At 28.3% G+C, this 15,566-nt stretch overlaps 2 protein-coding genes across 9 annotated transcripts; both read left to right on the top strand.

The window, feature by feature from the left end:
- Positions 1-286: 286 nt before the first annotated feature.
- LOC126851021 (roquin-2) lies at positions 287-10,576 on the top strand. 7 transcript variants are annotated; one of them, XM_050594564.1, is made up of 17 exons: positions 315-543; positions 1,292-1,454; positions 1,616-1,838; positions 2,117-2,350; positions 2,585-2,760; positions 2,974-3,307; positions 3,422-3,710; positions 4,035-4,177; positions 4,455-4,765; positions 5,173-5,295; positions 5,492-5,724; positions 6,010-6,137; positions 6,466-6,634; positions 6,740-6,809; positions 7,198-7,413; positions 7,676-7,775; positions 9,202-10,576. In XM_050594564.1, the coding sequence occupies exons 2-17, from the start codon at positions 1,293-1,295 to the stop codon at positions 9,204-9,206; spliced, it is 2,916 nt and encodes a 971-aa protein (XP_050450521.1). In that variant the 5' UTR covers positions 315-543; position 1,292; the 3' UTR covers positions 9,207-10,576. The 7 variants fall into 7 exon arrangements, with proteins under 7 accessions (XP_050450516.1, XP_050450518.1, XP_050450521.1 ...); XM_050594563.1 differs by having other exon boundaries at positions 7,673-7,775; XM_050594562.1 differs by having other exon boundaries at positions 7,673-7,775; positions 8,401-10,576.
- A 2,640-nt stretch (positions 10,577-13,216) lies between these two features.
- LOC126851065 (3-hydroxyacyl-CoA dehydrogenase type-2) lies at positions 13,217-15,294 on the top strand. 2 transcript variants are annotated; one of them, XM_050594648.1, is made up of 5 exons: positions 13,299-13,317; positions 13,397-13,527; positions 13,883-14,047; positions 14,361-14,697; positions 14,921-15,294. In XM_050594648.1, the coding sequence occupies exons 2-5, from the start codon at positions 13,519-13,521 to the stop codon at positions 15,175-15,177; spliced, it is 768 nt and encodes a 255-aa protein (XP_050450605.1). In that variant the 5' UTR covers positions 13,299-13,317; positions 13,397-13,518; the 3' UTR covers positions 15,178-15,294. The 2 variants fall into 2 exon arrangements, with proteins under 2 accessions (XP_050450604.1, XP_050450605.1); XM_050594647.1 differs by having other exon boundaries at positions 13,217-13,527.
- The last annotated feature ends 272 nt before the right edge of the window (positions 15,295-15,566 follow it).

Raw genomic sequence — 15,566 nt, 5'->3', positions numbered from 1 at the left:
GAATTGAGCGCCGTACGGTCACAAAACTCGGCATGGTTGACAGATAACCGGGTGGGAGCATTGTTGCCATGCGTGATGTCCCGAATAGACGTAAGGAGGAAACGCTTTATACGCCATATTAACAGTTGTGTTCGAAGATTTACTTCTCGAAATAGTTTAGTCGACCAATCAGGACAATGGAATTTTTCACTGCTTTTATCCTGATTGGTCAATCGAACGCTGCTCTATCCAGCGAGATTTTCGAACATATACTTGAAATAGCGTCACGGGACGGTGTACGACGAAACTATCGAGCAACTTTCTCGTGTCGTTGACGTTGCATTCACACGTTGATAATCTATGGTGTGATAAAAGTTGATTAGAGATCCGAATCGCGCAAAACTGCGCGAGAAGAGTGATGCGCAAAAAGTGTAATCGATGTGATGTTTCGCTGTAACGAGGTGGGTGATGATACTAACGGTGGACTTTATATTTTCGATTAATTTACGGTGTCCCCCGGATTCCAAAACTCGCTGTCATGATATCGAGGACATCGCGATAGAGGCAGGTTTTCGTCAGCAACATGATAATGCGACTGTTTTGTCAAGTTTTTCTTACAAATTTCCAGAAATTCTTGTTATTCTCTACAATATGCAGAGATAATCGATCTTATAAGTCAGAGTGATCTCACCGTATCGCGCCGTGATCTAGAGAGCAAAATATGGTTATGAAGTAGTAATTTTATCGAGTTTGTTCTTAGTATAACTGTACTTTTTTTATCTTACCATTACTCTTACACTTTCCCTCTATACTTTGTATATTTTACATAAATTTTATATTATTAGAATTAACATTATTTACAACTTTCTACATTTTTTCATTTATGCTTCTCATTTATATTTTATCTATACTTTCTACGCTTTTCTATTCTATTCATGAATTTCATATCGATCATAATATAAAATTCATGATTACTAATAAAATGATATTTTTTTCTCATTATGATGCAATAATTATTTTGAAAATAATATATACATTTATACAAAATATTTACTAATTATTAGACAATTTTTAAATACTGATAAAAAAGCGACACAATTGCTTGACTGAATAGACTTTTTTATTTATGTCAAATAAATTATCTGCTGAAATGATAGTAAAACTTATTGTTCGAGATGTAACATTATATATTATAAATCATGAGGTTGTGTTATAAAACATTTCTCAACATTTTTGAGATACTGAAATTTTGCGAATTTTTTTTTCTTTCTTTCTAAATGTATATAAATTTGTATTTATCTTTTCCTTATAGAATGCCGATACAGGCACCACAGTGGACTGAATTTCTGTCATGTCCAATTTGCTGTCATGACTTTGACGCAACCATACGAGGTCCTATATCGCTTGGTTGCGGTCATACAATATGTCGCGCCTGTCTCGCCAATTTGCATCGCAAGCAGTGTCCTTTTGATCAGGTATGCCAATAACATTAATAATAATGTAAATATGTATGTTTGTTTGTATTGTGTATTTGTTATATGTATAAAGAATATATTTTACTTAATATCTATATTATACATTGTATGACACAATGTTATTTTATTAATTGTTTAATTATCTTCTTCCTTTTGCACAGAGTGTTATCAACACTGATGTCGAAAGATTGCCAATAAATGAGGCATTGTTGCAATTGCTAGGCAATCCTATTTCCGTTGTTTCATCAGCATCCGTGACAAATCAGCAGCAAAATTATCAGAAGTTGTTGCCAGTTGACCAACATACTAATTATCTACGAGCCAAGAATTGCATTGAGGAGCTTGCACTTTACCTCAAGCCATGTCAGACCACTAACACCGCAGGCATGTGCAATATCTATATCATTTTTAAATATCACATATAAATAGTATTAATATTATAAGCATTTTAAAATCAAAATTAAAATAAAGTTTATTGTATATGTAGGAAATTAAATATAATTCAATATTATATATTACTATAGTAAAGATTGTTTTAGATTATTGCATTTTCTTGTAAAATATATTGCAGCTTGATAATAATTTTTATATTGTAAATGTATAAATAAATCGTTGTAATAATTGATATTATTATAATTTATGAAATTATTTGATATATTTAGGTATTGGAAGCGGGGGCGGAGGGCTAGTGTCCCGACCAATGCAACGTAAATTGGTGACACTGCTAGGCTGTCAGTTAGTGGAACCAGAGGGTAGAGCGCGCGCGTTGCGCGCCGCTCGTAGTCTTGGCGAACGCACCGTTACCGAACTTATACTACAGCACCAAAACCCTCAACAACTTAGTGCTAATCTCTGGGCGGCTGTGCGTGCTCGCGGTTGCCAATTCCTTGGACCAGGTAAATTTCATTTGTAGAAAATGAAAGATGGAAATATGAACAAACTATATTTTCTTTTTATATACATATATATATATATATATATATATATATATATATATATATATCTCCAACTTTAGTTATTCTGGGTTTTAAAAATAATTTAAAAATATTATGTATCTCTTATATTTAAATATATCTTAAAATCTTATTTTTTTCTACAGTTATCTTTTTCTCTCTTGTAATTCTTTTTAGCAATGCAAGAAGAGGTACTAAAGCTTGTGCTGTTAGCATTAGAGGATGGTTCAGCCTTATCGCGCAAGGTGTTGGTGATGTTTGTGGTACAGCGTTTGGAACCACACTTTCCACAAGCCAGTAAGACTAGCATCGGTCATGTGGTACAGCTTCTGTATCGAGCAAGTTGTTTCAAGGTAATATATAGTGACAATTACAAAAGTACTTAAATGCTTTTAAATCAAATGTTATATTTTGAAAAAGAATTATATATTAGAATTATATATTTCTATAAATGTAATAACATTTAATAAATGTTTATTTGACATTATATAAATGTCAAAAATCGTTGATATCTTTCTAATAACTATATAAAATCAGTTATTGTTATTATTTCTTTGTATTAACAGGTATCCAAGCGCGAAGGCGATTCATCGTTGATGCAACTAAAGGAAGAGTTTCGTACTTATGAGGCGTTGAGACGCGAGCATGATGCGCAAATTGTACAAATCGCCACAGAGGCGGGACTGCGCATTGCACCTGACCAATGGTCAGCTCTGCTTTATGGCGATACCGCACATAAGTCTCATATGCAGAGTATCATTGATAAATTGCAGACACCACAATCATTTGCCCAGAGTGTCCAAGAACTTGTGATAGCATTGCAACGTACTCCAGATCCTGGGCAATTGAGTGGTCTCAGGCCACAATTGGAATTATTGGCCGCCATTGATCCCAGTCCAGGTATGTATACATATATGCTATATATATATAATTTTTAAATTTAAAAACTTTATTAATTAATGAAAGAAAGAAAGAGAAGTAGAAAAAGAAATCATAAAATTCTTAAATTTTTAGAAACGGAACCACCAAGCTTGGCTGAGTGTCGGGCGGCTTTAGAGGCTGTAAGAATAGTTGTAGCTGCGTTGGTAGACTTTGTTCGACAGCATGGAGGCGGCAGTGCCAGTAGCGGAAATCGAAAATCGGCGACACAGGACAGTGGAGGCGGCGGATCTGGCGGAGGTCTGTGCCCGGGTTCGGCAACTGGCAAGTACAAAGTCAGCATGTGCAGAGATTTGGCCCTTCGCGGCACTTGTCCGCGATCTAACAATTGTACTTTTGCCCATAGCGACACTGAGCTTGATAAGTAAGTCTGTATATTTAATACATTTATTTATTTATATGTATAAAAGATAAAGAAATGATTATGAATATGAAATGTTGAAAGAAGGAATTGATGTTCAAATAAATTATAAATAATAAGCATTGTTATCAATTATATATTGAAAGATAAAAATCTTAATATAAAATAATAATAAAAAAAAAAATCTTGAGTAATAGTTAATATTTTTAGGCTATTTAATATAAAATTAATAATATTTTTTTATATTGCAAGTTTGCAGATTGCATAAATAATATTCTTAGTGATATAAAAATATCTTGTTGATTTTGTGAATTTTTTTACGTACAGGTACAGATCGAAAAATCGCAAATTGAATGTCAGAACAAATTCGAACCAGGTAGAATCAAAAAGCGAGAAGAATAACAAGACTTTTAATAAACAGAATGGCGATTTAACGGCTTATCATTCTGCCAAAACACATGATAGAGAAAGTGAGTATAATGAATATTTATGATTAATTTATAAGTGACTTAATTATTATTCTAGATTTTCATAAGTGAAAATGAAATATTTGAAGAGAGATGCACACGCGCGTATATATTATTGAAAAGAAAATTTTTTATTTTTTATTGTAGTTTAGACACGATAGATATTGCAAAAAAAAAAAAAGTTATGTTGGCCATAAAATATTTTCTTTGAAGCGAAATAAAATAAGGAAACATAATATGCATATGAAATATGTTTGTTATTTTATTTGAACTGTTCCAGCGGCCGTGCAACATCCGACGCCAATTCCGACCAACTTAGAAAGTAACTTGATCGACTCATTTACGTCGACCTACATGTTGCCGTCTGCACCCCCGCAAAACTTACCGCATCTCGGTCTATGTTCTGTGAAAGGTGGACCTATGGTAGACGGCGGAGGATCTCCTGCCATCCCATGTACAGGGCATTACATAATGTCACCAGGATCCGTTGCAACTGTCGATTACGGGTCTTCCCCGCCGACCACGACAAATCTAGGAATGTGGGACACTCCGCAAATCGTACCGGCAAACCATGTAACAAATGACAAAAAAGTGAGAGAAAATTATTTTTGCTTAATAAATAGTTCTAACATTTAGTATGATAAAACAAATAAATTTATTTAATGGTAATGAAAAGAAATATTTTCTTAATATGACAAAGTAAAATTTCTTTTTATTTTACTGATTGCGAACTAACAATTTCCTATTTATAAAGCGGACTTGAGGAGCAAAAATCTTCAATAATAAATTTTTAAAGTCGGATAGAATAAAAGCAAAGATTAACAATATGACTTTATCATGGCTGACATATACATATTAATTTTAGTAAATAATTATAACAATATAATTATATAAATAATTTAATAAGTGATGAACAGAGAGAATAATCTATAAATATTCTTAATAATGATATATTTTAATAAGCAATATAATAATAAAACTATAAAATAATTTTATAGCAACGAACGGCGAAAACTATGTTGACAATGCTATTGCAACGTAGAATGGAGATTCTAAATCAACTGGAAACAATTATTGGCAAGCAGCAGCAGCAGCAACTAATCGCACCGCAAATGAAAACGGTAATAAACTAATCAATGTTTTTTTTTACATTTATTCCTTTATACACATTAAAAAAAATATATATTTCCTTTAAGTTTTTTTTTTTTTTTTTAATATATATACTTTTGTTAAATTTATAATATAATAATATTTCTCTGTTATATAACACATTATTTTATTTTATTTATCATATATTTATTCTATATTTTTCTTTAGAATTATGATCTTCGACAGGAGAGTGACATGTCGTTGACTACGTCTAATAATTTCTCGATATGGGCCGCCGCGAACAGTCTTCGCTGTCCTTCTGGAACAGATTCGCCACCGGCTTCGCATCTATTTGACGATGATACATCCTTTGTGCCCTTGTTAGACATGCCTCCTACAGCCTCTTTACCACCAGTTAGCAAACAGGGGTCTATTTCGAGACTATCTAAAACTCTGATAAGGTACAATAATAATAATGACATATATGAATAATATATAAAATTATATCAATTATATTGTATAGTAGAACAACAATTATTAATTTTTTAACAGAAACAAAATAGAGAGAAAAAATTTAATTTGAATTAGATCAAAAAATTTATTGATACAATCCATGAAAGATTAAAAGAGGACTTTAAAATTACAATTGGAATAATTTATATAAGATGCAAATTGTTATAGATTATATTATTTGTAATAATTTTTATAATTTAAAAATAACTTATATGTAATATTGGTAATATTAGAACTCCCTGTAATGGACCTCTGCAGCACTTTGCAAGTTTTTATAATGAGGGAATTGGACCTACTTCTGCGCAGTCCGCCGCATTCAGGACTCCAGGGTCTCTAACTTCCATGTATTATGGCAATCAACGTGAGTGTAAATAAGATGTGTGTGTATGTGTGTGTACATAAGAATTATATTACATTTATTTAACATATTTTATATATTAATAATTTGACAGATAATTCGACAAATGTGATTTTTATTAATAGATTATACATATATATATATATATATATATATATATATATATATATATATATATATATGTATGTATGATCTATTAATAAAAATTTAAATCTAATTCTAAAAAATATGTATATGTATATGTATATATATATATATATATATATATATATATATATATATATATATTTATAATATATGATGATTGATATAATTTATAATATTATTGCAGCATATGTGACAATTGGCGCGAATGGTATACAGTCTATGGCGCCGGCAAATCACGGTGATAGTGGTAGCGGAAGCGGTTTCGTGAGTGAAAATTACATCACTCTCGGCCGCAATATCGTCGCACCGGAATCGCTACCGCAATTTTCGAGATCGGAATACATGTCGAAAGAGTGAGTAACATAAAGCATATTTGCATATATATATATATATGTGTGTGTGTGTGTGTGTGTGTGTGTGTGTGTGTGTGCGTGTGTTATTGTATATATATGTTTTAGCTTGATCCTCGAATCACAAAAAGTAAAACAGCAACTCAGACATCTCGAGAAGAAACTTAATGACTTAAAGGTAACTCATCGCGTTTCGTATTCTGTAAAGCATGAAAAACATCTAATTTACACCATATGTGATATAATATATTAAGTTATTTGATACTGAAAATTGAAAAATTCTGATAAATGATAATTTTCTTTGATATTTTTATTAAAGAAAAACTAATATCGGCGGTTTTGTGAGTGAAAATTTTGCGGCCAAAGAATCTGTTGTTACAAAATTTAGTAGAAGTAAAACCGCATATATATTATTTTCTCTGAAAATAATTTTTGCAAATATTTGACATCAACGTTGATATATTTTCATCATCGATATATTCTTATTCACATAGTTTCATTAATATTCATTAATTTTATGTTACTAATTAATAATTAATCATTAATTAATTTTTATTATATCTTAGCTGGCGACGCAAGGAGCTACTATTTTCACTGCAGGCGAAAGGCTGGCACAAGAATTGCAGATGATTGAAGCAGGCATCAGAGAAAGAGAAAGAGATATGCGAAATTGGAGCTGCAATCCATATGGTGCTGGTACCACCACATTTCCATGGATCCAGCAACCATCTAATGATTGGCTGTCAAATCAGGAATATAATCAAGATTATAAAATTGAGGAAGTAAGCTACGTCTACGTCATTACATTTTATTTCAGAATTTATGTAATAAAAGCGCAAACATCTTTATATTTTTATGATTTACACGATTAAACGATTATAGATTCGATTAAAAATTATATTTTTTATCGCACTATTATGTATCAAAATATTAATTGTGACTCAATGTTATTTAATAGTGATTATAAATTAATTCAATATTTAGATTTCCATTAAGAGTAATTTTTATATCTATAATTAATTGATTAAATCAATGCATAAGCAGGAGGATACATACGAAGCGGGAATTGCGAACGACATGCGAGAGCTGGAATTGCGATGGGAATTCGAGCTGCGAGAGCAGGAGAAACATTGGTCCAGTGGAGGTGAGGAGGATATTATTACCACCACTACAACCACTACTACCACTACCACCACTTCCAAGAATAAATAATATTTATTTATTCTACTCTATAATATTATATAATCTCTCCTTTTTTTTTTCCTATCGTCTATCTCTCCGGAAACATGTATTTTTGCATGTCTAAATTGATCTCCGTTTGCATCTCTGTAAACTAATATTGATAGAAAATAAGAATTTCTTCAATTCGTGAAGGGATATATAAAGTACGCGCAGAGACCTACGAAAACCTAAACCTCTTCAAATATATTTTCAATTAATTAAATTAATTAAATTAATACAATATCATATATAATAAAAATATGGAAATTATATAATTTCCAATAATTTCTCATATAATTTCCAAATTAATAATAATCATCAATTATACACATGTTGAGCACATCAATTTTTGATAAGATTAAGAAAGATTCGAGGAATCATATTCGAATGTATGACTGCGCGCAATCAAAAAAGAGTGCAAAAATTGATTAAATTCATATCATTTATTCAGCCAAATAACTTAAATTATTTTCTAATTTTTTAATTAGATCTTTTAAAAAAAATTTTTTTTATCTATATCTTGGACTTATCTTTTCTTTCTGATTTAGGGAAGACAAAAAGATAAGGTAATAAGATTAATGAAGAAGAGGTGATTTATGGAGTTTGTTAAAATTTAGCAATAATATGTAGTCAGTGTTTTATAAACAATGACTCGGTGAAATATGAAAACATGTAGACAAATATATTAAATAATTATAAACGGCTCGTATACTCTTCATCGATGATACGACATTATATGCAAATATAATAAATAATACATTCGAAAAGAATGCTGATTGCGCTTAACCTGATCGACAAGGTTACTCTTTCTATTATCTCTTGCAATGATAATAATAACGCGTTATTATATATTACACGCTTATACATTGTAGATATATTATATATTACAAAAAACCGCGTTCCTTTGGAGGACGTTCTATTTATAAAATTTCTATATTCTGGAAAAAGATGGAAAGAGAAACGAAATCACCCTATCTCGATATTGATGACGGCTCCTTTTGTATATTATTTTATTTCAAAACAATTTTCATAATCAAATCTCTGAAATCTCCAGAAACGCGAAAAACTTTTATGTGTTTATTATTAAAAAATTAATAAAACCTGAAATATATTTTATATAATTACAATCATACACATGACAAGAGATTAATCTGTTCAAATTTCCGTGTATAATATAGATAGAGAGATCCTTTTACATATTTATTATTAAAATTATTTGTGACATTCTATATTTCGGAAAAGGAGGGAAGGGAGTGTGAATTAAGAAGCCGTTTCGAAAGAGGAGAGTTTCGTTATCTTTTTTAGTAAACTGTTGCATCCAAATAGTCTCTTTTCTTCTATTTTTACAGAATAACAAAGAGCGATAAGAGAACAGTTCCAGTTTTAATGGAAGCAACATTTTTTTTTATGTATAGATGAGGTCTCTCATCGAATTTACCTTCTAAGCCTTCAGAACGAACTATAATATGTTCGAATAGAAGTTATCGTTTTTTCTTTTTTTCTATTAAAAGAATTATCGATAATTTAAATCACTTTTTTTAACAGTAGTACATATGCATACATACATATACATACATGGGGACAGTAATATTTTAACTTAACACAAATTTATGCATATAAATATGCATTTTTATATGCCTTGACATATATTTAAATTTATGTGTTAAAGCATTTCTGTTGCCGAGTATACATATGTTTATATAGCATAAAATTAATGCATTTTGTGTTCTTTTATAAATTAATTGGATTATTAATTGAGTTCTATTCTTTCAAAAAAAAAAAAAGAAAAATGTGCTAAATAAAATTGGGAAATTTATTGACATTATCTTTTTTCTTAAATTTTATACGAAATAAATTTTTTTACATATTTATTTTACAAATTATATGACAAAAAAGTAGATCCGATACTAATTTTTAGGAAAATGGAAAGATCATGAAAAATTTAATGCGCATAAATTTTTTTTCTAAATTTTGGATGAAATTAAAATTATATATATTATTTTACATTTTAATTTTACATTTTAAATTTCATAAAAAGTGCAAAATAAAATAAAAAAATTAACGTATTAATCTTTTGCACACATATATCTTTTCGTCGAAACATATATAAGAAATTCATATAGCGCTAATTGTATGGCAATAATTGAATCGTTTAAAAGAAATGAAGAAATTATATCAGTTTTGTAATTTGATTGATAATGTTTCTGTTATTAATTAAATTTTAATTATTTGATTGCTTATCGTTAATTTTTAGTTGAGATTAACATATATATTTACCAATAACATGTATTTAATCTTAATCAGACACACGCACACACACACACACACACACACACACACACATATGCATATGAGTTTTGTATGATTATTTCTAATTAATTAATTATACCAAAATAACCAGTTAATTGCAGAGTTTTTAAAGAGTTGGCCTGAATGCAATTATCTTAAAAGAACTTAGTGCAATTTTCATTCGTTTCTGTTCATTATTATACTGCAATAATAATCGTACACTCGCGCGCGTGATAAAAGTTGTTTATTATCAATTTTATTATAAATTTTATTTATATATATATATATATATTTTTTTTAATCTTGCTATTTATGCGGTACATAATAATTATGTAACGGATGGCATTATGAAAAATTTCATTAAAAGGGTTTTTTCTTCAATAATAAGAAATAAATTTATTCTCTTGAATAAGATTTCTTCAATTATTTTTTCTAACACAGAGATATATATATTTTTAACAGAAATATATATAATAATATAAATAAAATAATATTTATATCTCTTTTAAAGAAAGTGATTTTAAAATTAATATTTTCTTATTTAAGAGATTATAATTTCATTTCTTGAAAAGAAAATTATATAATTATATTTTTCATTGAAAGAGAATTTATTACAAAAATTTTTGTGATAGATCACTGCTAAAAGTGAAAAGAATCTCATTTAGGAGAAAATAACATTTTATATTTACACATACATATATATACATATGTATACATATGTATGTATATGTATAAGAGCCATCCTTATCATGTAATGTATGGCAGGGATATCCGTTATGTATATAATATAAAAATTACATACCGCCAATTTCTTTTATTCTTTCTTTTTTATTATTGTTCTCTAAATAAAAAAAAATTGTTATAAGAAAAGAAATAGAGGAAAAGTGAAGAGAGAATAGACTGTGTATAAAATCCGAGGTTCGCGAAATTATCGAGAACTGATAATGAAAATAATTCTTATACTTAATACATTATTCGCTAATTAATTTTATTAATTATTAAAATGTAAAATTTAATTACATTTTTATATTTTATTTCTTATTTCTTATCTCATCGCTTTTTTTTATTAAATCTTATAATAAAATTAATTTATCAAATTTATTAAATAGATATAATAATAAAATGTGAAACTATAATTAATAAAAGAAGCTATTATTTTTGCTAAGAATCATTCCAATGCACAAAAGTGACCTTCTCTCTTACACTTGTTAATTTCTTTAAAAAGTCACAGAGGAGGGGGAATAAATTTAAATTTTATCGAAATTTTGCGGATCCTCCATGTGTAAAGAAAAAACAATGAAAAAAAAGAAGGAAATACACCGGGAAGTAACGAGTGCAACGCGCGATGCTGTGTTTGTGCAGAATGTGCTTCTGATTTACTGTAATATTGCATGTTAAACATGTCGCCAGCTCTATCACTGTGTATGTACAATTGAGATGCATACGTGTCGATGATAGTATGATATGATTCTACTTGATATATTAACTTGTTCTTTGTTTGAACATTATAATAATGCGATATTATATAGATAGCGATATCACATATCGGGATATATGACGATATATTATAGTCACTCAATGCACACTTGCCACTTATCAGTACAACAGAGATAAATTTATTCGCCAGCGATAAATCCGTCGCTCCCTTAACGCTAATAATTATATAATTGCGTATAATATAATTATATTAAATCATATTATATTGTATAATCATATAATATAATTTAACAATAATTATGCGAATAATGACAAATCATAACATTGTAACAAAATTCACGGCAGAAATTTATAATTAATGTTAAGAAAAATTTATAATTAATTAATGTATACTCCGTCCCATGAGAGAGAGAATAATTTCAATTATCATCTGTTAAATCTACAATATATCTGTAGAGAAACTGAGAGTAATTCAATAACAATAAATATTGAATGTGATAAGTAGTTTTGCTTAGATATTGATAGATATATGATTAATTACAATATGTGTATTTAAAATACATGTGTAATCCGCTATTGAATATCACATTAGAAAAAGACTCCTATTTTTATTCATTTCACTATCAAGTGTACAGATCGATATCTTTCTCTCATGAGACAATATATACACTCTTATAAAATTATAATTAATCATAATAAATGATTAAAGCGCTAAATAAAATTTTACTATAGAAATAAAATTTTATTCTACTATAATGGGTTTATTTTAATCATATTTAATGAAGTAATTAATATAAAAAGCACAATTTTGAGAGAAACAAAAATGAAAATTAATTATTATGTTGTGTTATAAGATATTTAATAATGATTGGGAGAATAAATGGTTGTTTTGTAAAAATTTTATAATAGTGTAATAAAATAGTGTAATACATTTCTCTCTTTTATACTTTACTATCAAATTATTTACTATGAAAAAATTCCATGTATGTACATGCCTATGAATACACGCACTTCATGTATTTTTCAATGACTGTGTACTGTAAGTGTGAAAGTGTAATACGTATAAATATATTTATTTACTCAATATAACATTATTGTGTAATAGTATATTTTCCCTACTTATGAGTTCTAATTTTCCTCATACATATTTAATATTTTCAATGTAGCGCATATTTTTCAGATGAAAAATTTAAGCGAGTTGTACTCAATTTTTATTAATAAACAGGATTTTTTTCTTCACTAAATTGATTTGAATCTCTGCTGAGTAAATATATTTATTTGAAAAAGTGAATATTTAAAATGCAAACTTGAATTTGTGCCAAACAAAAGTTTTTCTCTTTTTATTACGATATGCATATATATATATTGTGTTAATGCAATATCTTTATAATCAATTAAACAAACCGTGTACATATATATTAGATGCTATTCTCGCTAATCGTAGGATGCGTTCAGAAATCTTATCTATAGAACAAAATAGTATCTAATTGACCAATCAAAAGAAGCAAAGAATTCTTTGTCCTGATTGGTCAATTAAATACAACTCTATCTCGAGTAGAATTTATGAACTCATCCTTAGTCATATTTTTTAGCACATTTTATATCATGACTTGCTATTAAGATTTTATCGCTAAATCTTATATTTCAAGATATCTATATTTTTTATATATCTTCATTAATTCTCTTATCTCTGTTAACTGTTGATTTATTTGCTGATATAATATAACTTAGTGATCAAAGTACAGTGTCAAAGTCCATATTAAATAATTCTTTAGTCATTGTTTTATTGTTTTATTTCAATCTTGATCTTTAATTTAGACGTGGAATTATTCAGAACATCTTCGAAGAGGACGAAGTGAACTACGTGATCAGTAATCGGAATCAATTATTGCAAACATTATCGATATTGATCTTTTTTAAAAGAGCAATTGAGATTGAAAATGTTGAAGGTATACTTGTTTAAATGATGTTTATACTTTTATTTCTTATAAAAAATTTAAATAGTTATTTTATATGTGTATCTTTGTAGTTAATATATTATTATATTATTATTATTTTAATATATTAAATAAATATATATTGGCAATGAACAAAAATACAAGAAAGAAAAGAATAAGAAAATACATATAAAGAGTGCAATTTTTTGATGTTCAATATAAATCTCATCATTTTAATTGCATTTTTTGCACATAATTTTAATATTGAAAGAACACAATACTAATTTTTGAGATAATCAATCAATATATTGAAACTGTTATATAATAACTTCATTTGAATACTGATATAAATGATTTTTTTTTACAGGGTACTGTAGCTTTGGTAACTGGTGGTGCCTCCGGATTGGGCCGTGGTACTGTAGAACGATTTATCAAACAAGGGGCAAAGGCAGTTATTGCCGATTTGCCTGCTTCAAAAGGCAAAACTGTAGCTGAAGAACTAGGAGAGAATGCATTATTTGCACCTGTGGATGTAAATATAACATTTAATATAATCATTGTAATCTTATCATTTTCAATAGAAAGCATATTTTGCAATATGTTATTTGCAATCTGTTATATCAGTTGGTTTATTGAAAATAATTTTGTTTTTCAAAATAATAATCATTTGCTAACCATTTGCTCTTTCCGAAATAATAATTATTTAAAATGTTAAATTATATAAGTTGTTATACAAATTGCAACAATTTCTTATTATTATATTCATTTTTCTAATTAATTTTTATATTATCATATTATCTCTTATCATACCTCTATTTTATACTTTAACACATATTTTCTCTCAGGTAACTTCAGAATCAGATATCCAAGCTGCCCTTGATCTTACAAAACAAAAATTTGGCAAACTCGATGTCCTAGTTAATGCTGCTGGTATTGCCATCGCTTTCAAGACATACAACAGCAATAAAAAACTCCCTCACAAACTGGAGGACTTTTCTAAAGTTATTCAAGTCAATACTATTGGTACTTTTAATGCCATACGTCTTTCTGTTGGTCTAATGATTGAAAATACCCCTAATCAAGATGGTCAAAGAGGTGTAATTGTTAATACTGCAAGTGTTGCAGCATTTGATGGCCAAATAGGTCAAGCTGCTTATTCTGCTTCGAAAGGAGCAGTTGTAGGTATTGTATTTCGTTCTTTTTATCGTACTTATATTGATTCTCTCTTTTTTTTTCATATTCTTAGCATGCCAACCATTTGCACATGTCCATTTTCTCTTATTTTCTTACTCTATGAAATTAAATTTCTTACTCTATTCTTACTCCATGAAAACTTTGTTTTTCTTCATATTCATGTTATTTTTATATTATATTCTTCATCTAGTGTTTTTTTATTTTTCTATAGGAATGACCTTACCAATCGCTCGCGACCTTTCCAAGGATGGAATTCGTGTCGTGACAATTGCTCCAGGACTTTTTGACACTCCGTTATTGATGGCACTGCCAGAAAAGGTGCGAACTTTTCTAGCAAAGAGCGTTCCCTTCCCTCAAAGATTAGGGAATCCTGAAGAGTATGCAATGTTGGTGCAGCAGATTGTGGAAAATCCGCTACTGAATGGGGAGACAATTAGATTGGATGGTGCTCTGAGAATGCAAGCTTAAAAAATCATTATTATCTTCCATATTCATGCAATGAAATCATTAACAAATTTTTTGTATTTCTATTTTGTGCATGTATATATATATATAAATGTAAGTTTTTTACAAACGTTCATTTTATCTTTGTGATTTTTTATTTAAGATTCCTTTTTTCATCTTTCCTTAAAATTTTTTAGACTATGAAATATATCATAATAATTGATATATGTGTAAAGAGCTATAAATAATAAGTTGTATTTTGTAAATAATAATAAAATTTTGAAACATTTATAAATATGACCATAAATGTTAAAAATATATTTTATAAAATACTTATAAAAATATTAAATTTATAATTTATTTTATTATAGTTTTATTTTATTTTTTTTTTTGAATTTCCTATTTTAATTTTT

This window comes from Cataglyphis hispanica, chromosome 7, assembly GCF_021464435.1.
Source record: "Cataglyphis hispanica isolate Lineage 1 chromosome 7, ULB_Chis1_1.0, whole genome shotgun sequence".
Lineage (NCBI taxonomy): Eukaryota > Metazoa > Arthropoda > Insecta > Hymenoptera > Formicidae > Cataglyphis > Cataglyphis hispanica.
The sequence above is the reverse complement of the archived record's forward strand: the minus strand, read 5'-3'. Positions and strand labels throughout refer to the sequence as shown.